This window comes from Cyprinus carpio, chromosome B14 (genome assembly GCF_018340385.1).
Source record: "Cyprinus carpio isolate SPL01 chromosome B14, ASM1834038v1, whole genome shotgun sequence".
Lineage (NCBI taxonomy): Eukaryota > Metazoa > Chordata > Actinopteri > Cypriniformes > Cyprinidae > Cyprinus > Cyprinus carpio.
The window spans coordinates 25,355,300-25,378,938 of NC_056610.1; the positions used below are offsets into that span (position 1 = coordinate 25,355,300).

Sequence of the window (23,639 nt, forward strand, 5' to 3'; positions counted from 1 at the left end):
CCTTCATGCCAAAGAGGAGGAGAACACCCGGAAACAACCCCAAACACCCTAGCAACCACCAAAAACACCATAGCAACTGTCCACAGTAGACTAGATCACAGAGACACCTCCTTCATACCAAACAGGAGGAAAACCCCTAGTAGCCACATAGAACACCCTAGAAACACCATAGCAACCACCCAAAACACCATAGCAACTCCCTAGCAACTGCCCACAGTAGACTAGATCACAGAGACACTCCCTTCATGCCAAAGAGGAGAACAACACCCGAAAATGACCCCAAACACCCTAGCAACTCCCTAGCAACTGTCCACAGTAGACTAGATCACAGAGACACTCCCTTCATGCCAAAGAGGGAGGACAAACACCCGAAAATGACCCCAAACACCCTAGCAACTCCCTAGCAACTGGTCCACAGTAGACTAGATCACAGAGACACTCCCTTCATGCCAAAGAGGAGGACAACACCCGAAAATGACCCCAAACACCCTAGCAACTCCCTAGCAACTGTCCACAGTAGACTAGATCACAGAGACACTCCCTTCATGGCAAAGAGGAGGACAACACCCGAAAATGACCCCAAACACCCTAGCAACTCCCTAGCAACTGTCCACAGTAGACTAGATCACAGAGACACTCCCTTCATGCCAAAGAGGACAACACCCGAAAATGACCCCAAACACCCCTAGCAAACTCCCTAGCAACTGTCCACAGTAGACTAGATCACAGAGACACTCCCTTCATGCCAAAGAGGACAACACCCGAAAATGACCCCAAACACCCTAGCAACTCCCTAGCAACTGTCCACAGTAGACTAGATCACAGATACACTCCCTCCATGCTAAAGAGGAGGAGAACACCCGAAAATGACCCCAAACACCCTAGCAACTCCCTAGCAACTGTCCACAGTGGACTAGATCACAGAGACACTCCATTCATGCCAAAGAGGAGAACACCCGAAAATGACCCCAAACACCATAGCAACTCCCTAGCAACTGTCCACAGTAGACTAGATCACAGAGACACCTCCTTCATGCCAAACAGGAGGAAAACCCCTAGTAGCCACATAGAACACCCTAGAAACACCATAGCAACCACCCAAAACACAATTGCAACTCCCTAGCAACCCCTGCAGCAAACCAGAAGATCACAAAGACACTCCCTTCATACCAAACAGGAGGAAATCACCTGGAAACAACCCCAAACACCCTAGCAACACCCTAGTAACCACAAAGAACATCCTAGCAACCATCCACTAGGGCCACACGATTTATTTAAAAATAAATAATATTATATATATATATATATATATATATATATATACTTAAAATAATAGTATCTGAGTGATACTAAAGTAACTTTTTTGAATCAGTATAATATGATGGAGCGTCAGTGTGTTTTGTGTAGCGTTTGCTCAGATCGAGCCGCTCTAGACGTCAGTAGTGTTTGACTGTTGAATAGAGGTTTGCTGGCCGTCGCTGCTGTGCTCTGAATGTCACGAGTGACACTGAAACACGGCCACTAAACCATTAACCTTTACATTCTCAACACGCACATGTGGATATTCCTCCAGCTGACTCCTCTCGCAGCTCTAGGTCTGATGGATGGTTTTCTGCTGCGGTCTCATGCTGCTAATGCTCTTCAGTCTGAACACAGTTTCATCTGTGATCGTTTGATGACTCGCATGATGAATCTGTGTGAGGTTCCTGTGATTGAAGTATTCACACTGGCTTTCCCAAATAAAAACTGAACCTCTTTAAGCTGAAATATTTACCTGAAGCCCCCCTGAGAGATTAAGACACTCACTTGTTCATGGTTCTGTGATGCTGATTAATGCTCATATGACATGCATAACTATTTTTATTTAAAAATTTATTTTAATTGTACATTTTTTAATTAATTCTTAATATGGGTTTTATTTACAGTAGATGTTTTTATTTAAATTATACATTTGCGATTTAATTGCTATTAGTGTTTTATTAGGATTTTTTTTTCTTTTCATTTATTTTTATTTCATATCTATGATTTAATTGCTTTTTAGGTGTTTTGTTTTGATTGATTTTTACATGTATTTTAAGATTACAATTATTATATAATTGCTTTTTAGTAAGTTTTTTTTTCATGCATTTTAATTTCACATTTTTATGATTTAATAGCTTTTTAATAGTTTTTTTATTTTTACCTTTATTTTAATTTCACATTTGTGATTTTTTTTATTTCTTGTTTTAATTGTTTTTACATTAAATTTTACTTCTTTATGATTTAATTAATTTTTAGCAAGTTTTTTTAAAATAATTTTTATTTTAAAAGTATTGTAATTTGCCTTTTTTTGCATGCTTAAATTATGAAAACCTGCTTGAAAATTTTCGTAAACGTTGTAAAGTGTATCATATAAAAAAAAAAAAAAAAAAAAAGAAAATTAAATGACTCCTACAGATCCTCATGCACTGCTTGAGTTAGTTAAACTTAGTTAAACTGTTGACATTTATATCTACTTACCTGAATAATAATCTGGGTTATTATCGTAGACATCTGAAGGAAACGCTAGCACCCCCTTGTTTCTTGTTTTAAACCTGTTTACTGATTCATGCTTTACAAACTCAAACACAAAGTGCCTCTCGTTGTGTTTCAGGGATTTTGCGTATGTGGCCCGTGACGAGAACACGCGTGTGTTGAAATGCCACGTGTTTCAATGTGACAGTCCCGCGGAAAGCATCGCCAGCAGCCTGAAGCAGATCTGCTCGAAGGTGAGGAGCGAGAATCGAGAAACAATCCACCGAAGACCATCCGCACACATTCACATTCACAGCAAACAAACACGAACGCTTGCATTCTGACAAATTGGATTACTAGTCGCATATTTATTATCAGGCTCATGAATATTTATGAGGAAAGAACCTCAGCAACCAATCATCTGTCCGGTTTCATCTGAAGCCGTTGCTGTATGTCTGTGGAAAGATAAATGTGTCTTCTTTTGGGAAATATCTGTGTTTACAGTATTTCTTTGCCGCTGTGTGTGTGTGTGTGTGTGTGTGTGTGTGTTAGTATGCACCGTCTATCCTCGTGTAAAGTTGCCCGCTCAGCACGTCCATCCTCAGGCTTTGATTAACATTGAGCTGAGATTTATTGGCTCCAGATTAACGGCCTGCAGAGAGACTGACAGGAGGAGCGCAGGCTGTTTTCTCAGTCGTGTTCTTTGTTTTCTCAGATTATGGCTGATCGCAGGAGCGCCGGCTCCGTCGCTGGCTCCTCGTCTCAGATCAGCTCTGATGTTCCTCTGAGAGGTAAGAGACCTTCAGTCACATGACCAGTCAATCTCAGCGGTTTGATGATTGTGAATGACTTCAGCGGTTCACAATTGTTTTGAGACGATATTTCAAGGTTATCCATGTTTTGCTGTAATGCAGAGTTTGTTTTGAAATTTATTCATATCATAATTAAAATCCATAATTCCAGATTTCTTTTTCTAACATTTGCATTAAAGCATAAGTTTGCTCATTTCCAAGTTTATACATACAATTCCGTTATTCCAGAAGTTTAACTGAATGTTCTTCAAGGTTAACACTTTTTATTTCCAATGAATTTAAATGACTTTTCTAATCATCTGTGATTACAGTTTTCATAAATATACATTTTCTTTTTAGAACTAATACATTACAGCTTAAAAGCTGATTTAGAATTGTATTTATAAAATAATTACAATAATTCAAAAAGTTTAGTTGATGTTTGTTCAGGGTTTCAAATTTTTATTTTTATTTCTAGTCTTTTGTGATTGCAGTGTTCCCTTTTGTTTTATAAATATAAATATATAATTATATTATTATTTATATATTACTTATTTAAATATGATATTTTAGAGTTTGACAGAAATAATACATTTCTATTCATTATAATCATTATGATTAGCTGTAATAAAAGTATAACTGAATGATCTACAGGGTTTAAACTTCTTTCCGATGAATTTAAATGACTTTTCTTGTCTTTTGTGACAAAGCCATTTCAACCCAGTAAAATATTTTACAGCATTTATATCCATTATAAAGATTCCAATGATTTTTAAGACTATTGATTTCCATTTCTAGAAATCACACGTTTAAAATCGGCTCATATATCCAGGTTTTCTCCAGAACAGTGAAAATCCTGATTCTTAAATTAAAAAAAAGACAAATTCATGTTTAATTGTTTTAGCATATTTCAAAAAGTTAGTAAAATGTAATTAAGTTTTTTATATACAAATTCATATTTAGGTGCAATTTATATTATATGAAACTAATTTTCAATCAATGTAAGCATTAGAACAGAGGGTTAAAATAATGAGAAGTAAATTTAGTCAGCGTGTGCAAACCTTTGACTGCTGATTGATTAACAAAACACACAGATGGCCTGAAATAAAGCTGACAAAATGATGCAAATCCCAATCAACGATCTCAAACGGGTTTTTCTGCACCGTAACGGTTCATTAGTTTCAATGACACTGTATTTTTGATTAAAGAAGAACTTAATGTGTATCTAGTCCTGATTTCATGACCCAAATGCTTTGGTGAAAATGTTTTTGGTGAGTAAACACTGCTGCGGTCCACAGAGATGCATTGTTTTATTGTAACATCCTGTCGCAGCTTAAACACATGAATATAAATAGACCTACAAGCTGTTTTTCCTCAGGTATATTAATCTGTTTTGATGTGAATATATATATGTTGTGTGTGTGTGTGTGTGTGAGAGTTTGGAGGGTTGTAAATTCACGCTCCAGCAGTACAAGTCCATAAATAAAGCATTGGGCCGTGCTGACCTCAGCAAACGCTCACACTTTATTGCATAAAGTCTGTAAATTCCTGCAATGATCAGTGGGCTAATGAAAGCTGCAGTTCTGACCAATTAAAATGCAATTAAACCAGCCATGTTACAGATCAGAGAATCACCGCCGCTGCTGCATCTACATCCGTCTCATCTCGATCACAGTTTACAGCAGCTTCAAACGCGGCTCGTCCTCTGTCTGTTTTATAATGCATGACGCACTGGGCTCCTGAGGGACGCTTTGCTCTGTTTTCATCATGCCAGAGGTTCCCGCTCTATACGAATGCATTTAGAGCATCGATTCCCTCGCCGGCGCTCGGACCGATGAGTGGAATCTTCTGCGTGATGTTTCTCATCTGTGTGTTTCCTCAGTAGAGTTTCCAACACCAAAGACTGACCTGCAACACAGTTTCCACGTGCTTTACCTGGGAACGACGACAGTAGTGCGGCCTATAGGTAAATCACACACACTACAGCTCGGTGAACTTGAACTAAAAAACCAACGGCGTCTTAATAAATGAAGCATGATACTCATTTTGTGCCACTGACTGTTATAGAACTGAATTAATTCAAAAATGAGCTGAATAACAACGTAGTCTTCTGCAGAGCTGCTTTACAGCTGAAATTGAACTAGTTTTATAAATGATTCATTTGAACACCATTCATTTCCTGTTTATCAATGTGAAGCTGCTTTGAAGCAATCTGTATTGCATAAAGCATAACAGAAATAAATGGAACTAAAGATTTATGTAAATACAGAAAACATCTATTGTCTCTTTTCAGAGATTAAAAATATGAAATGTGAAGTTTTAAAATTACCTTTTAATATTTGACCCACGTATATTTATGTTCAAAATTTACTGCATGCACACACACACGCTAGTATTCCAAAGACGAATCTCAATTTCGAGTAAACTTTAAGTCTTAAAATTACATTGTTAACATGCATTTCATATTTTAGTGTTCGTACCTGACTTTAGTGTTTTTTAAGAGTGTTGATTTTTGGCAAATTGCATGCAAACCAATGGAGGAGTTGATATGATTCCAACACAAAACTTGTAAGAAAATTTGTACAGCCTTTCCAAAACACATCTGTGCATTGAAACTTTGCATGCACATTCATGACCCTGAAGAAGAAATATTCACCAAATTTCAAGACGAAATAAACAGTTAATCAGTATTTTAATGCGTTTTGAATATAGAGTATGGGTCAAACTGACCCCATTACAAAAGTCCTGACAAAATTTGTACAGCCTTCACAAAACACATCAGTGTGTCGAAACTTTGCGTGCACATTCATGACCCTAAATGAGAAATACTCACCAAATTTCAAGAAGAAATAAATGGTTTAACAGCTATTTCGAGCAGTTTGAATATAGAGTGTGGGTCAGATTGAGCCCGCAACACAAAAGTCCTGACAAAAATTTGTACAGCCTTCACAAAACACATCAGTGTGTCGAAACTTTGCATGCACATTCATGACCCTAAATGAGAAATACTCACCAAATATTAAAAATAAATAATTTAACCAGTATTTCGAAGTGTTTAAAAATCGAGTGTGGGTCAGATTGACCCCAGCACAATGGGAGAAAGCATGATGTTATTGGCTTTGCAACATGCACTTCTGAGATAAGTCTTGTGCATATCATGTGCTGAGCAGCATTTGTATGGTTTGCATTGTGTATATCTAAATCAGTCAAGTTAAATTTATATAGCTTTTTTTTTTTTGTACAACACACATTGTTTCAGAGCAGCTTGACAGAAGGTAAATCAGTCACTCCTGCGCTTCATCTCGGTTTGGATGCTGACTGATCACTAGGTTTTGGAGACAAACTCATTTCTACACCATTAGTTATTATAAACTTCATCCGGTGTAAATGTAAGGGACTTTAATGCTCTTCTCAAACGGTGTGTTTCAGGAATGGACATGATTAATGGAGCAATAGACAGTCTGATGTCCTCCGCAGGGAAAGAGGACTGGACCCCCGTCCTGCTCAATGTCGCTGACGCCACCATTTCTGTCATCAAAGAAAAGGTGATACTCACTTTACATTTTTTCTGCCTTGAAACAGTTTGCGCATCAGACACATAGATGAACATTTACAAACTAATGCTTGGTTTCTGTTTGACTGTCATGAGATGTCATCTAGAGACAAAAAATGTGAAGACATTTAATTTTGATTGGATACTGATTTAGACACTTCTTACATTTACATAATTAAACATTTATCAAATAATTCATGCAAGTCACAAAACTTTTTGCATTAACTTGAGAAACTTTGCATTCATTCTCTTTGGTGGCTCCAGGCATAAACAAATACAAACATTTAGTGAGCTAACAGAAATTTTCTTGAAGGAACACAAATTTTTAGTGAGTGAATGAAAACATTTTAAATACTTTTTACATTTATGTTCTTAAATACTAATACATTTACCATATTCATGTAGGTGCTTTAAAAAAAAAAAACATGAGATGGGAGGAAATTTTATTTTTTGTGTGAACAAACGCAAGGTTTCTTAAGCGTACACATTTTTAAATGTGAATGCAAAGTTTCTCAGAAACATTTTGTGAGCTACAGTAACACAAAGTTTGAGAGTGAATGCAAAATGTTTGTAAGTGAATGCAAAAGCTGTGTGACTTTAAAGTTTCTTAAAGGATTGTAAAACATTTGTGAGCCAACACAAATTTCTGGATTGAGCGTGTTGTGAGCTAATAAGTTGAAGGCGAATGCAAACTTTCAAGAGCAAATGCAACAATTTACTGAGTGATTACTGAAAGTGCTTAAAAAAAGAAACAACAACCAAAAAACCACCACCACCAACATAAGCTTCAGTTAGCTGTATTTTATGGAGCCCATAAAGGGAAATACAATGCAATTTTGGGGTGTGACTCACGAGGACTGATATAGAATAATTTAGGTTCATTCACTTATCTGGCAAACATAAATGCCAAATCTGGCCCTTAATGACTAATTCACCTGAATAATTTGAGTTTAAAATATCAAAATGACACAAAACCTTCAACAAGGACAATCCGAGGACAGAAATCAAAACTGTGCGACTCCTGCTTTTCTCTTTCTGCTTGGTCCCTGATAAAACATTCACAGGCCTGTGAGAGTAACTCAGAGCTGGGGACATGAGACAGACAGGTTTATTACTGTCATTTCTCTTCTGTTCGGACAGGAAGAAGAGGAGGAAGTCATAGTGGAGTGCCGCGTGCGCTTCCTGTCCTTCATGGGCGTGGGGCGTGATGTCCATACGTTTGCGTTCATCATGGACACGGGAAACCAGCACTTCCAGTGTCACGTGTTCTGGTGCGAACCCAACGCGGGGAGCGTGTCGGAGGCCGTGCAGTCGGCCTGTGTGGTGAGTGACACAAACACACGTCACACAGAAATCACATGCTTCTCATTTAAAGGAGAAATGACAGGTTAAATACAGATTTAAACGAGGTAAGGTGAAACGTTTCGAGAAGAAACACTTCTTCACACAAAATCGTGACCTAACACAAATTTATCAAGCAAGCCCGAAGTTTCTTGAGTAAACACAAAACTGATCTAGATTCTTCTTATATTTGTATTTTAAACTTAAATATAATTTGACACATATACCAAATCATTCATGCAAGTGTTTTGAAAACAAAAAGCTTTATGAAAACAAAAAATATATGAGCTTTAGTTTCTTGATGGACAGCAAAAGTTGAGAACAAGCAAATATTTCTCAAGGGAATGAATGCAAAAGTTTCTCGAGCTAATGCAAGCATTGATTGTACACAAATTCAACAACAAACAATGAGTAAAAAATTTCTTGAGAGAATGCATGTTGTCACCTAAACAGAAGTTGAGCGCAAACAAACATTTTGTCAGCTTACAAATGTTTTGTGTGCAAACACAGTTTTGAGTGGAATGCAAAAGTTTGAGCAAATGCAAACATTTTCTGAGTGAACGTAAAGTTTGAGGCAGTGCACTGGTATTGAGAGCAAATGCATAGCTTTGGAGAGCGAACAGAATTTCTTTACAAACTAGAGTAAATGCAACCATTACGTGAGCTAAGTGTTTGGGTTATAATTTCTTAAGGGAACTTTGAATTAACAAAAAGGTTTTGAGAGCGAAAGCACATTTTTTGAGAATGAATGCAAAGGAGACATTATGTGAGCTAACAAAAAAGTTTTGTGAGGGAACGCAAACATTCATAAGCATATACGGTTTCAAGTTTCAAAGTTTCTGAAAGGCAACATTTTGAGAGTTGACAAGTTTTGTGATGCACACAAAGATTCTTGTGGAAATAAGTATGAGCGCAAACATTTTCTCAAAAATGCAAAAGTTTGAACAGTTTGAACTAACAGTTTCTTGAGGGAATGCAAACGTTTCTCATGAGAAGATTCAGTTTTAAGAATGAATGCAAAGTTTCTCAAAGAAACGCAAAAGTGGAACATTTTGTTGATAGTTGACAGGTTTTATGTGCAAACGCAAAAGTTCTTGAGGAAACAGTTTCTCAAGGGAGCGTAAAAGTTTTGCAAACTAACAGTTTCTTGAGGGAACGCAAAATGTTTGCTAGCAAATGCAAAGTTTGAGTAAATGCAACCATTGTTTGAGCTAACGGTTTTTGGCTAATGCAAAATTTAAATAAAAAACATTTTGTTAGTAAATGGAAACATTTCTTGAGGAAACGCAAACGTTTGAGATCAAATGCAGTTTTACAAACTAGCAGTTTCTTGAGGGAACAATTTTTTTGCAATTGAATGCAAAAGCATTGAAAGAATATCTTAACTCTCAAAATGTTAGCCTTCGCTTTAGAAATTTTGCGCGAGCCAAAAAGCTTTGTGTTCCTTCAAGCTCGCAAAACTTTTGTTTACGCACAAACGTTTTGTGTACCCCCTCGAAACTTTTGCTGTCAAAACATTTGTTCCGTTTAACAATTTAACTCACAAAATATCTTCTTAAATTTGCTTTGTCACAAAACTTTTCTTCCACCAAGAAATTTTGCGTTTGCTCACAAAACAAATTTTTCGTTCCATCACAAGCATTTTGTGTCCTCTAAGAAACTTTGTTTGCTTGCAAACGGTTGCATTTTTATTATTTTTTACAAGCTGAAAGACAAGTTTATTTCCGTTTGGAGTGACAGCATGCCACAGATTCTATACATAAAGTGTTAAGTTGTACTAAAGTGTCTCATACCTCATTCTGCAGTTGTCTAAGGGATGAATCTGTGTTTTTTCTCTAGTTGCGGTATCAGAAGTGTCTGGGGAAGTCCGACTCCTTGACTCCGCCCCCTACTGACTCCGTCACCCGCCGCGTAACGTCCAGCGTCAAGCGCGGCGTCCAATCAATTATAGACACTCTGAAAAAGAAGCCCGCCCCCGAGGTTCCCCACCAATGACGGAGCAGAACGGCTGTGATTGACAGCAGGGGTGTGTGTGTATTTACTGATGCAAACGAGAAGAGAAACACAGGCCAACATAACAAAAACAGACAAGCGAGATGAATGAGATGTCGTCGGCGCGTAACTGCGCTGAATGAAGCATGCGTCTGCCTTACACTAACACATTCTCACTCAAGTATTTCGAGGGAGTCAGTGTTCATGTGGCACTGATCCAGTCGCATTCAGATCAATGTAAGTCCTCACACGCGTGACCTGGATTCAGTGCGTCTCATTTCAAACCACCCGCTCAGTCACACACTCGGGAAATTGGATCCTTTGAAATTTTTTCTCTTTCCCCAAGAAATTTAGAGTGAATTTTCCGCTGTTGGAAAGTGTGTAAAATATCACAGACTCACGGCTTGGCTGATCCATCATCTCTCATCACGATGTTCAGTGGGAATATTGTAATACATCAGAGTCTGTCTGTAACATCTGCTCAGTCTGATACTGTAATGAAGAGCTGAACGGGGATTTTCTGATCTCACACACACACACACTCCTTTAGTTAAACACTACGGCCTGAAAGAGTCCCTGCGCAAGTACGCAAACACCGATGTGAACGCTTGGCAAATGTGTGCTGCTTCTGTACAAACTCAACATGATTCTGTGGTGATGAAAGACCCAAGTGTGCATATATATATATATATATATATATATATATATATATATATATATATATATATATATAATATAAATATATAACAAACTTTCTTCAAATGTATAAATGACATGAAACAATATGTTTTTGTTCAGTTTTTTTTTTAAATATATCCATTTATTGAACCTTTAGACAAAATGTATTGTATGTAAAAAAAAAAAAGTTTCCATATGCGTTTTTGTTTAATATCATATTTGCTCCATCTGGCTTTTATGGCTCGTCACTCTACTGTACGTCTCCAGTAATCTGTTTTAGTTAGCTGAGATTGAAATGATCCAAACAAATTATGCAATGCAATCCTCAGAAGATGTGAGATGTTCTGGAGGCTTGTGAAGATCATTCCTCCGCTGAGGAACAGTGAAAGTAAAGCTTCTGGAAACAAACGCTCCTCAAAATATCCTGAGGATCAGATTTGAGACTCTAAAACATGATTGATGGAGAATCAAGTAAAGTCCAGTAAGAGTTGATCTGGAGATATTACTGCAGTTATTCAGACCTTTACTTTGATCAAAATCACACAAGATCTGACACCAGAAGCAGCAGCTGAAGCTGGACACTTGTACAATTACACTAAAAGAGCTTTGACTGGATAAAAGACCTTCAACATTGTAAAATGTTGTCGAAATACACTGATTTAATGCTAAATGTTTGTTAAAAAAGGTTAACAAAATACATAAATTAACAATGAAATTTTACTTGATGATGATAAAACCGCTTATTAATAATGTTGATTTAACCTTGATGATTCCCATTGAATAACTGGATGGATCCACTTCAATGTTTTAAAGTGACGTCAGAAAACCCTCTTATTTTGGTGCCCTTTTGGTTTGTAACAGCCACTTCATAATTGCATCAATTTTTAAATGGTAAAATAAAGTCCCTTGCTTATTTTCTCTTTAAGAAATCCCACATTGTGAAAGTAACCTTAAAAACTTGAGTTAAGCGTAGAGGAGTACGATTTACACTAACGCCCGACGTAACGCCCCTCTGTAGAAGTGCTGAAGATGCAATACTTGCATTGCATTATGAATAGTGGCGCACAGTGATGCGTGAACAGAGCTTGCTTTGCTAAGAGATTTTGCGTACTTGCGTAGAGCGTTTCAGATGCTCACATACATGAGGAATCCCTGCTAAAGTATATGCGTCAGATATCAAACAAACACAGGAATGTTATTTTTCACAGGAATGTTATTTTAAAACACCAGATCGACCACTAAAGACACTCATTTTTACACCATATTAATGTATCATGTTGTGGAAATAAATTACGTCAAAACAAAAGTGTCTCTCCATGTTTTATTTGCATGCAAACTCAAGTGGCATTACAAAATATGCATGTTTTGATGGCAGTGACGCTCAAGTTTAGAAATAATGAGTTAGTTGGGCTCTTGTACAGATATCTGGCATTAAAAAGTCTTACATTTTAAATACTGATTAATACTGACTAATGCGTGTCAGAGCCACGGCCGCAGATGATTCAGTCTGAACGGCGTTTGGCTTCGAGGGAGAGCTGGTGTCGAGTTACGCCACTGCAAGCATGTGTGGGCGGGGCTTGGTCGGGCTGAAGGGGCGTGGCTCCACCTCTGAGGAAGAAGATCGTTGTTTGACAACAGAACAGGAGGAAACGTAACGGTCGCCGGCCGAAGCACTTCCTGTCGGCCTTTGGGTGGAGCAGGAGGCAGGGAGGAGTTATTATCATTGCTGAAAACCACAGCCGCGGCCAAACGAGTCAAACTTTTACGATACGAACTTGAGAAAGGGGCGGGGCTTGGGGCGGAGCCTGTCTGGGAGATAGGGGCAGGGCCGGGGGCAGAGCCTGTCCTGGAGATAGGGGCAGGGGCGGAGCCTGTCCTGGAGATAGGGGCAGGGGCGGAGCCTGTCTGGGAGATAGGGGCAGGACTGGGGGCGGAGTCTGTCCTTGAGAAACCGCTCTGAGAGGGACGTTGAGAACTAAATGGTTTATCTGTGGAGATACAGAAGTAAACAGGATGTTTGGTGAGTTTTCCTCAGTAGTTTATGCTGATAAAAATGCTACGATTACACCGTGTCATAACTACATGCGACACTGCCATACACAATAAGATATCTTTTCCATGTTAAATCTGAGGTTTTGTCCTAACCAGCTGCAAAGGCGATGCGCAAAATCTCTGTTTTAGAAACCGTGTTTCATTCGACGTTGCGGCTGAAACGCAAGCATACAAACTATACGAAAGTAGATAATTCTTTATTCAAAGCTAAATGTGTCTAAATTGAGTTTGAATATCATTTTGCGTGACCTTATAGCCGTACTGAAAACAACAAGAGATAGTTTACCTCACATCTTGAAAATAAATAAAGAAAAAGATATACATTAAAAGTGTGAACTCATAGACCTATTCCATAACAAAGATGTCATCAGTCACTATATACACATTTAATGATGTTAAAAAGGTTTGACATTTATGAATTATATTATAAACAACCTTTTCATTGCGATTGCAGAGCGCTTTAAGAGAGGCTCCGCCCACACACACTTCCGATTGGCTGTGATATTTGATTGATTCGGTCACGTCGCGTCTGGTGTTGTCACCTAAACTTGCGGCGTCGTGTGTAGTTAGGACACGGTGTTAACAATTAAATCAAACTAAATATAATGTTATTGTGTATTCGTTAGACTGAAGTAACCGTAGTGTGCCGGTCTCCGAGGCGACTGACTCAATGTTGGCTCTGAGCGGCTTCCTTTCATCTCACGGTCCAGAAATTCCGCTACACGTGATTGGTCGCTCTGTGTGGCGTGTGGGCGTGTCTTCACAGAGCGTTTTTGATTGGCGGGTGCTCTGCGGGACCGTCGGCCTCGGCCTTCTTTCTGGATTGGCTGGTTTGGGTGGAGGCCATCTAACAGGCCTTTGGCCGCTGCGCGAGCGAGCACTTCCTGTGGTGTTTCTATCACTTCTGGTTCAGGCTGCGCGGGAGACAAAGAAAAGAAAGAAAGCCTGAAGTCATCTGAAACACTATTGTATATATTTATATCACACACACACACACACACACACACACACACACACACACACACACACACACACACAAACACACACACACACACACACACACACACACACACACACACAGTGTGAGTGTGGTCACCAAAGAAAGGATGTTAAACGGAAGAACCAGAATAATGCAACATCCGAACCATAAATCACACGCACACAAACACATTCTCGTATTTCTACTTCATGAACAAATTCATCAGAACAAAAATCATGATGAAAACAGCAACATTCGTTAATTAATTTGTCTTAATTTGTATTTAAAAAGGGCAAAAGTTAATGTCAACTTGAGTCAAAACTAATAGTAAAATAAAAATGCTGAAAAAAAGCTTGAAAATCTTTATTTTCCTGAAATATTTATATGTCAGAATTTTTTTTGTAAAATTTTAAAATATATCTAAAATGTTTAAAAATAACAATATAAATAAAGAAGATGAAGAAAATTGTGTATCAGTCTAACTGTGGGGAAATGCATTCTGAACTACTTCTGGACTGTATTGTTTTAATTTTCAGCTACATTTAAAGAGTTATAAACATATATAAAAAGGTAAAAAAAAATATATTTATAATAATAATAAAATCACAAAGAGGTTAAATAATAAAGTATTTTGAAAATATGTACATTTTAAATGTTATTTTCCTAAAAGTTGAGCAAAATTTTTGTACATTTTAAAATGCATCAAAAAGAGCAAAATAAATGTGCCCAACTAAGCTAATCTTGTCCAATTTTTCTGGAAACCCCCCCCACCCCCAACAATTCTCATAAGTTAGGTCTTGCCTTTGTGAAGCATGTTGGATCAGTGTGTGTTTCTTACAGGGTCGCTGCAGTCTCAGCACTTTGAGGACGTGAGGTTTTGCCCTGTTGATGCTAACACATGCAGACATGAGGGCTGAATTATTCAGTATGTCCTGCCTCTTCCTCCTCCTCATCACACATGATGATAGTCCTTCAGCTGAACATGAGGTCACACACTGAAACAGACCCGAGTCATGAGTGACCGATCAGAAACAGAGCTGAAGACTTTATTAGTCCCAGGTGTGACTGTACAGATGCATCGTAAAACCGTGTGTTACGGGAGGAGGGTAATATCCCACACACGTCTAATAGCCTTTTTATGAGACCTATTTAAGCGAACGACAATGATCTTTATTAGTGGCTTTTATTATTCATGGGAGGAAGGATATGGAGCTTGATGATGGTTTCCTGACAGTCAGCGCAGAAATAAATGACGGATCACTGTAATCTAACTCATCGTATATGAATCGTATACATCACGTGGTTTGCTGGAGTTTAAGCTCTTCTCTCTTCCTCCGTCTCTCTGCTGTGTTATTTTTAGCTGCAGATGAAAGCAGAGGGAGGGAAAGACGGGATTCCTCAACAGACACAGCAGGATTAGTCAATGAGAACATGGACATGAGAAACAAAGAGCGTCTCTATAACACCCCAGAGAAACTCTTCTCAGCATGCTGTGAGCATCAACTAGCAAAAACAACCAGCCTGAGAGAAAAAAAAAAAAAAAAAAAAAAAAACGTATCTGTTCCAGCTCACAGACTCGCTCTCTCGGTTTATATTATTACTTTTAATGATTATACGCGCACACACATAGAAAAAAATATACAGAAATCTGGCTCAAAAATATTTCAGGAAGATAAAACAAAATAATCATTTAAAATATTTTAGTTATTTTACTTCTATTTTTGGCTTAGTATTGTTGAGATCAAAATATAAATAGTTCAAAATATATAAAAAGTTATATAGATTAAAAAAAAAAAAAAAAAAAAAAAAAAAAAAAAGAGGACTCGAAATATTTCAGAAAGATAAACCAAAATAAAATTAATTTTAAATATTTGAGATTTCACTGCAATTTTTTTTATTAGTTTTAAAAATCTAAATATATGAAATATTGTTCAAAATACAAAAAGTTAGCTACAAATATTTCAGGAAAAAAAATATAGATTTTAGTACTATTTTTTGGCTTAGTGTAGTTTTAAAATCAAAATATATAAATAGTTCAAAATAAAAGTTATATAAATATAAAAAAAATGGTTAAAAATATTCAAGAAAAATACATTTTACAATATTTACATAAATATTTTAAATATATTTTAGGTACTTTACTACTACTTTTAGGATTGTGTATTTTTAATATCTAAATATAAAAATATTGTTCAAAATATATTTAAGAAATGTTTCCCCCCCTACAGTTTGACTGGTTCACCATTTCATATATTTTATGCATTTGTCAGATGTTTTTATATAGAGTGAGTGTTCAGAATGCGTGTTGATTTGTTAGTGTCTAAACACATCAATAGTGATTGTCTAGTAACACAAACAACTCGATCAGAAATAATCACCGTTTCCTCTCATTACAGAGCTATATGCTATAATGCAGAGTGTATGACCAGATCCTATTTTCTTCTTTACTCATTTAATTACAGTCTTCTATAAAACTGTATTTTAAAAAAATCCAGAAATGCCATATTTGTATGATAACTGTTCACCACATGATGAATTAAACATGCAACATAATGAGATCATGTGACAGCAGTATAACATACAGTCTGAAACATTTAAATCGCTGGATACTGCATAATTTTATTATTTTTTTAATTATGTAGCATATAGTATATACTACATTAGTATGCATGTATTCAATTCTGACAAATATTTTTCTTTCAAATTAACCACATTTCAAGTACTTTCAAACACACAAATAAGGGTAAAACAGATCTGATATCATTTGTTTTAAATGCTGAACTAATGATTTTCTGATCAGATGATTCATGTGTCACATCACAAACTGAGTTTATTCTCATTTATATCCTTAACTCTCACTTTGTGTATATACTTGTGTAAATACTTGAGTATTTGGTTTTGGGCCGTCATGAGGGTCGGTGAGTGCTGTTTTTGGGAATGATAATGCTGATGTTGAGTACCTCTCGTGTGAGCAGCGCTAAAAAACAGCCGTTACTATGATCTGATGCTTCCAGTCTGAAGAATCTGGGCTTCATCTCCTCTGATTCCTCATCGTCTTCAACGATAGAGTCCTGCAGGAGACTTGGAGAACTAAACCTGACACACACACACACACACACACACACACACACACACACACACACACACACACACAATAAATAAATCAGGTGAGCCAATCATCTGTTTGAGAAAGAAAATTGCACTTCCCTACTATATAGACAGCAAAAAAGGGATGTGAACCAAGTAGTATGTATAAATGTCTGAAGTAAAAGATAAAATTCTGAAGTGGGCTTCTAATGGACACTTTACAGATTTGTGGAAGGCAGTGAAGCGATGCAACAGATTCTGGAAGGTCACAACGACAACATGAAGAATTTAGTATACCCAGATTACATTCATACTTTATAGAACATACTTGAATAGTCAGGCAGTAATCATTTTTTCAAAAGAAGCACTGATTCAGAGGGTATGAGGTTTCAGTCATCTGTTTCGCTCCTCAACGAATCAGCGCTTGAAGGAATTGGTTGAGTGAATGACTCAATGACTCACATATTTAGAGTATAAATGATTTTTTTTCCTACATTTCATTATTTAAATATGTTTTATATTTAAATGTTATGGAATCTCTAAGATGGATTAACCTATGCATGTAAACCGAAATGCCACTTCAGATGCCATTCCTGCAGGGAAAAACTAGATTTCGCTGATATTGATTTTAGCCCTATAGAGTCTGATTATTCTTACTGCATTTACTGAATAATATTTGCATGAAAGGAGATGCATTTAAAGAGGTTCAAAAATTGCACTTATTAAGAGGGGGCAAATATTGCCCCTTAAAATGCAAAAAAGTTAATGTCTTTCACTGCTTACAGGTTTGGCATTTATTTTTTTATCCTGGCGTCACTGAATTCTGCACAGTGTCTTTTTGTCCTAAAAATGGTAGATTTTTCTCTCTGTAAAGTGTGTAACACCAGAAGCTGTGTGAACTGCTGTTTCCATCCGAACACTCAGTGCAGCACTGAGACTAAGTGTGAACTAGAAAGAGACCAGAGAGACAATCACTCATTTATCTGAGAGCGACGAGTGCAGCTCGACTCCTTTCTATCCTCCAACAGGGCTGCACACTTAAATCAAAATATATTGAAAAACAGGTTATGACCTAGTGCAGTTATTAAACTGAATAAATTAAAATGCATAGTGATCTACTGTATGTCTGTGCTGCAGTCTGCTTCTAATGCACTGAAAATACTAAGCACATCAGCTTCATTATAACATCATTCAGTTTTTTTAGACAGAGGTTTACTTCATTTACAAGTTGCTTTGGATAAAACTGTTTGCTATATAAATAATGTGCGTAATTAAAGCAGATTTCTAATGAAATTTTATGAAAAATGTTGCCCACTCACAAGAAAATGCAATGCTCTTGCTTCAGTTTTTACTAAAATAAAGGCTGGAAGATCAATGCAATGTGAAAATGATGAAATTAAAAAGCGATATTATGTCTGTAATATTATAAATAAAATAAAAGGAAATGTCCCCTTTTAACTGCTGATACAGTGTGGGAGAACTGGGTTCACTCTTGAGTCAGTGAAAACCTGTTAACAAATACACTCAAGTGTAAAAATCCTTCAAGAGTGAGCAAAACTGGAGTTAAAATAGATCACCGTTAGTTTGTAGTTCTTGCTGGACGTGAGATGCTGTTTCAATGCGAGCATGCATGCATCTCAATTCGCTTTGCCTTCATCTCTCATAAACAATAAGAGTTAAGGGTGATAACTGAGCTGCAAAATCACATCACATCTTCACTTTAGAAACTTCTCAACACTTCAGTAAGATTCACATTAAGGATTTTTCTTGAAATCTAACTTATTAGTAACCATCTAACTAACTCACACAAAGTAGACAGACAAAAGGAGTAAAATGACATTACTGCAGACTAAATAAGCAGTGATTTATGAGCGCGCTGATACTGTGTGTGAAGAAACTCCTTCAACACTCTCTACTCTTCATTGAACATTGAGCTTTATACTCAACAACAGCTGCTCACCGTCAGCTGATTGGTGCACAGGGAGAGAGGGGCGGGGCTAATTATCACTGCACAAAGCTGATTGGTTAATCATGACTAGCTCAATCTTTCCATCTACTGAAAAACATACAATATGGGTCATTATCGAAATTTGGTGAAACACGTCCCTTGACGTTTAAATATTCAAAAAACACCGAAGGCATCCGTATTTAGTCTCACCTGTATTTAAATTATTACACATAGTTTGATGCTATATTGTTTTTGTAGAAAAAATATTTTAATTTGTCAGATTCCTCATAAAAATGCTTTGTTCCCTTACACCACTTCTATTGTTTTTATTTTTATTAAATTACTTCTGTTTCAGAATAAAGCAGTAATTGATCATCAAAGTCTGCTATAGGCAGAAGTTAAGTCAAGTTAAGTTAAGTCATGATAAAAATCATGACACAGATACAATATTTATAAACTGTTTATATAAAATTATTTAACTTATAATTATGTATAAAATATGCACAGTATAATAAAATTCTAAATAAATTATATATATATATATATATATATATATATATATATATATACATACAATGCATTTTCATAATAAAACAAACATTATTAACCACAAACATTATTTCATTCTAACTATTAAACTTTCAGAAAGGAGACTTTGCCACCCTAAAACTAGAAAAAAAAATTAAAAATAAAACTGTTTTTGTCCAGAATGAACCAAATTGAAAAACAATTTATTTTTATCATTATTACTCGATTCCCTTTTCATTTTCAAGTACACAAAAAATTGTTTTAATGATCACGAGACAACACCTTTGAGATGCAAGTTCACACACACACACACACACACACACACACACACACACACACACACACACACACACACACACACACACACAAACTCACACACACACACACACACACACACACACACACACACACCTGAAGGGCGGCGCTGTGGAGTGATTCTCTTGTGTTTGTGAGAGGACCGTCTTCAGCACCTCCTCGTTCTCCTCTGGGTGAACAGAACAGGTGGAGTAAAGCACCGCCCGCACCTGAGGAACTACACACACACACAGGCATGAGCAAAACGATTGTTAACACACTGCAGAGAACCATGGCTGTCTGTTCACTGACGGACTACAATCGATTCACACCAGCCATTAATTAACGCTGTGTTAACGGGAATCTGCAGGGAGGGACTGCAGCGTCTTCACGCTCGATAACTGCTAATGAATAGATCTCACACACACACATGCACATTGGATCAATAAGACACAAATCATCACAGAAATTATGAATGTCAATACAGGGAGGCATGTTCAAATCACTCAACGCTCTGGATCAGCTCTAGTTCTCTAGAACGTTCAGATCTGTGGTGTTACAGGAATAAGCCGTAAGAGGCAGATTATACACAAGTGTTAAGGCATGATACAAAACTGAGTAAACCACAATGTTTTATTTACTTATTTTTAATACATTTTTCCACCAAGTACCACAGTTCATGATTAAAATATAAAGTTGCCAAATGTAAAAGTCCAGCTAACAGGGAATTTTGGCTAACACTCTGGCAAGGTTCTCTTAAAGTCAGGAAAAATCTGTAACGCTAACAATATTCATTCAGAGCGATCTGGTCTCAGAAAATGAGCAAAAAACATTATTTATACAAAGTTCATATAATGTTATATTTTTCATTTTTTTCTAGCAAGAAATGTAAATGTTGTTTGGTTTTGTTTTAGTAAGAGATTTAAATGTTGTTGGGTTTTGTTCTAGAAAGAGATATAAATATTGTTCGGTTTTGTTCTGGAAAGAGATTTAAATATCGTTCGGTTTTGTTCTGGAAAGAGATTTAAATATCGTTCGGTTTTGTTCTGGAAAGACTTAAATGTTGTTCGGTTTTGTTCTAGAAAGAGATTTAAATATCATTCGGTTTTGATCTAGAAAGAGATTTAAATATTGTTCGGTTTTGTTCTGGAAAGAGATTTAAATATCGTTCGGTTTTGTTCTGGAAAGACTTAAATGTTGTTCGGTTTTGTTCCAGTAAGAGATTTAAATGTCATTCGGCTTTGTTCTAGAAAGACTTAAATATCGTTCGGTTTTGTTCTAGAAAGGCTTAAATGTCGTTCGGTTTTGATCTAGAAAGAGATTTAAATATCGTTCGGTTTTGTTCTAGAAAGACTTAAATGTTGTTCGGTTTTGATCTAGAAAGAGATTTAAATATCGTTCGGTTTTGTTCTAGAAAGGCTTAAATGTCGTTCGGTTTTGATCTAGAAAGAGATTTAAATATCGTTCGGTTTTGTTCTAGAAAGATTTCTTTGTTGTTCGGTTTTGTTCTAGAAAGAGATTTAAATGTTGTTCATGTTTGTTCTAGAAATAGATTTAAATGTCATTCGGTTTTGTTTTTGTAACAAATGTCAACTGAAGTTAAGTTGTGATTATGAACCTAAGTGCAGTGCACAAGGTGAAATCCAAAATCCAAACAAATGAAGAAAGACTTGACTTGACATAAGCAGAAACACAAACTCACCAACAGCAGGTTCCTCATTGGTTGGTTTAGTCATGTGTCTTGTTCCCCATTGGTTGGTTTGTGTCATGTGACCCTTATTGTTTGATATATATATATAGCCCTCATGTTGCCATTGTCTCATGCCGAGTATTGAACTTTGGAACCTGCTGTTGGTGAGTTTGTTTCTATTCATGCTAACTCAAGTCTGTTCGTGTAAAGTCTTTGTTTTGGATTTGTTTGGATTTTGGATTTACTTTGTTTTAAAAAACTGCACTTGGGTTCTTCAGCTTGCCGTTCAGTGGACCGTTTGTTATCGTTCTAGAAATTTAAATGTCGTATGGTTTTTAATCTAGAAAGACATTTAAATGTTATTTGATTTTGTTCCAGAAAGATATTTAAATATTGTTTGGTTCTGTTTGATTAACAGATTTCAATGTTGGAAGATTCGGTTCGATTAAGAGATCTAAATGTCATTCAGTTTAGTTATAAAAAAATGATTTAAATGACATTCGGTTTTATTCTAGAAAGAGATTCAAATGTTGTTCAGTTCTTGCTCAATTAAGAGATTTAAATGTCATCGGTTTTTGTCGTAAGCAAATTAGTATGTTAGTCAAATAATAATTTCTTTTCAGAGATATTAAGGTAGAATAGTTATTTAGTGATATATTTTGTAGCTTATCCAGATTTACGATTTTAGATCATAATTTAATTGTGTCTGAACACATTAGGTAAGGTGAAGTGAAACACACACACACACACACACACACACACACTCACACTGGACGGCGCGCTGCAGGACTTTCCTCTGCTGGCACACGAGCATCTGGATTTTCTCTGGAGAGACTGAACCCTGGGACAGATCCAGCATGAGCCGCGGGTCTGAAACCGGTCCAGAACAATCACATGTGACTGATGCTCAGAGTGAATGTTCAGTATGATGTGTGTGTGTGTGTGTGTGTGTGTGTGTGTGTGTGTGTGTGTGTGTGTGTGTGTGTGTGTGTACCTCTGTTCTCCTGCATTATGTAATCGACAGGGTTGCTGATGGCGGACAGGGAACACGCCGGCATCAGAAACACCACACTGATCTTCTGCAGACGCGCGTCAGAGACGTCCAGAGACTCGAGAGAGTCTGGAAGCAGCTTCACATCTGAAAAACACACATATTTACTTAGTCTTCTAACAAAATGAATCTCTCTGACCTCTATTTTCTAACCAGCATCCCACCATCCCACCCGTTATTATGAGCATGCATTTCATGTTTTTTTTATTTTATTATTTTTATCTACCTTTCCTACTGTACACTATAAACATTGTGCTGCTTAAACTGACTTTTAAAACACTTTTATGTGTTTAAAATTTTAATTTGTGTCTGTGTATATATATAGTTAACATTGATTTCAAGCTGCAAAAATGTTCTGTTTATGGTTTTGATTTTAGTTTCAGTTTTAGTTAACTATAATAACCCTGATATAGATGTACTGATATGATGTAGATGAACTCAAGATATCTCAGTAATCACAATTAAAAAATGGTTTTGTTAGAAAGACATAATTTAGTCATGAACCATTTTGTCTTAGTAAACATCCCCAAAGGGAGTTATTTCTCCTGATTCAGACCCCAAGAGACGTGTATTAGCATTTTTACCACAGAAATATACCAAGGTCACACACATGTTTGAGTCAAAGCTTCACCAGTGTCTCTCTTTCATGGTCCTGGAGGAGCTCATTTGTGCATTTACATTCATGCATTCAGCAGAAACGTTTATGTAAATCAGCTTAAACAGCATTCCATATATACATTTTTATCAGTTCCTGCATTCTCTGGGAATCAAAGCCCTGCACCTGCCACTGCTTACATTACAGCAAAACAGACGCACACAATTTACATTATATTCACATTTATTTATTTAGCAGATGCCCTTATCCACAGCAACTTACAAATGAGGAACAACACAAACAATTTATCATAAGAGCCATATCATGTAATAAGAGATATATCTACATCATATCAGTCAGCTGAGTCTCGTGTGGAAACCCCAATAATCTTTCAGATCCATTGGTTTTAACTCAGCATCCCAGCGGATTCTCTCCTGTTATTATGAGCTTTCTCATTCAAACAGTGCATTTTTTATTTTTTTTACCTACATTTATCCATCTTTTATACTGTACATTATAATGTTGTGTATTTATATTAATATATAATGCCTCCATCTCTCTCTATGT

General features: G+C 36.6%; 2 protein-coding genes across 4 annotated transcripts in view; one reads left to right on the top strand and one right to left on the bottom strand.

The window, feature by feature from the left end:
* Positions 1 to 10,256, top strand: part of LOC109049728 (amyloid-beta A4 precursor protein-binding family B member 2-like) — a 28,164-nt gene extending 17,908 nt beyond the window's left edge. For 2 of the 3 annotated variants that reach the window (XM_042738727.1, XM_019067390.2), the window contains 6 exons: positions 2,633 to 2,747; positions 3,209 to 3,284; positions 5,167 to 5,250; positions 6,714 to 6,829; positions 7,978 to 8,160; positions 10,018 to 10,256. In XM_042738727.1, coding sequence (XP_042594661.1) covers positions 2,633 to 2,747; positions 3,209 to 3,284; positions 5,167 to 5,250; positions 6,714 to 6,829; positions 7,978 to 8,160; positions 10,018 to 10,173 — 730 coding nt within the window. In that variant the 3' untranslated portion in view covers positions 10,174 to 10,256. The remainder of the gene's footprint in view (positions 1 to 2,632; positions 2,748 to 3,208; positions 3,285 to 5,166; positions 5,251 to 6,713; positions 6,830 to 7,977; positions 8,161 to 10,017) is intronic. The other variant, XM_042738728.1, reaches the window with a different exon arrangement.
* Positions 10,257 to 11,335: 1,079 nt separating this feature from the next.
* Positions 11,336 to 23,639, bottom strand: part of LOC109050199 (putative methyltransferase NSUN7) — a 33,351-nt gene continuing 21,047 nt past the window's right edge. The window contains exons 8-13 of the mRNA XM_042738729.1: positions 22,421 to 22,564; positions 22,195 to 22,296; positions 19,854 to 19,974; positions 16,840 to 16,975; positions 13,538 to 13,814; positions 11,336 to 12,836 (exon numbers count right to left, since the gene is read on the bottom strand). Coding sequence (XP_042594663.1) covers positions 12,328 to 12,836; positions 13,538 to 13,814; positions 16,840 to 16,975; positions 19,854 to 19,974; positions 22,195 to 22,296; positions 22,421 to 22,564 — 1,289 coding nt within the window. The 3' untranslated portion in view covers positions 11,336 to 12,327. The remainder of the gene's footprint in view (positions 12,837 to 13,537; positions 13,815 to 16,839; positions 16,976 to 19,853; positions 19,975 to 22,194; positions 22,297 to 22,420; positions 22,565 to 23,639) is intronic.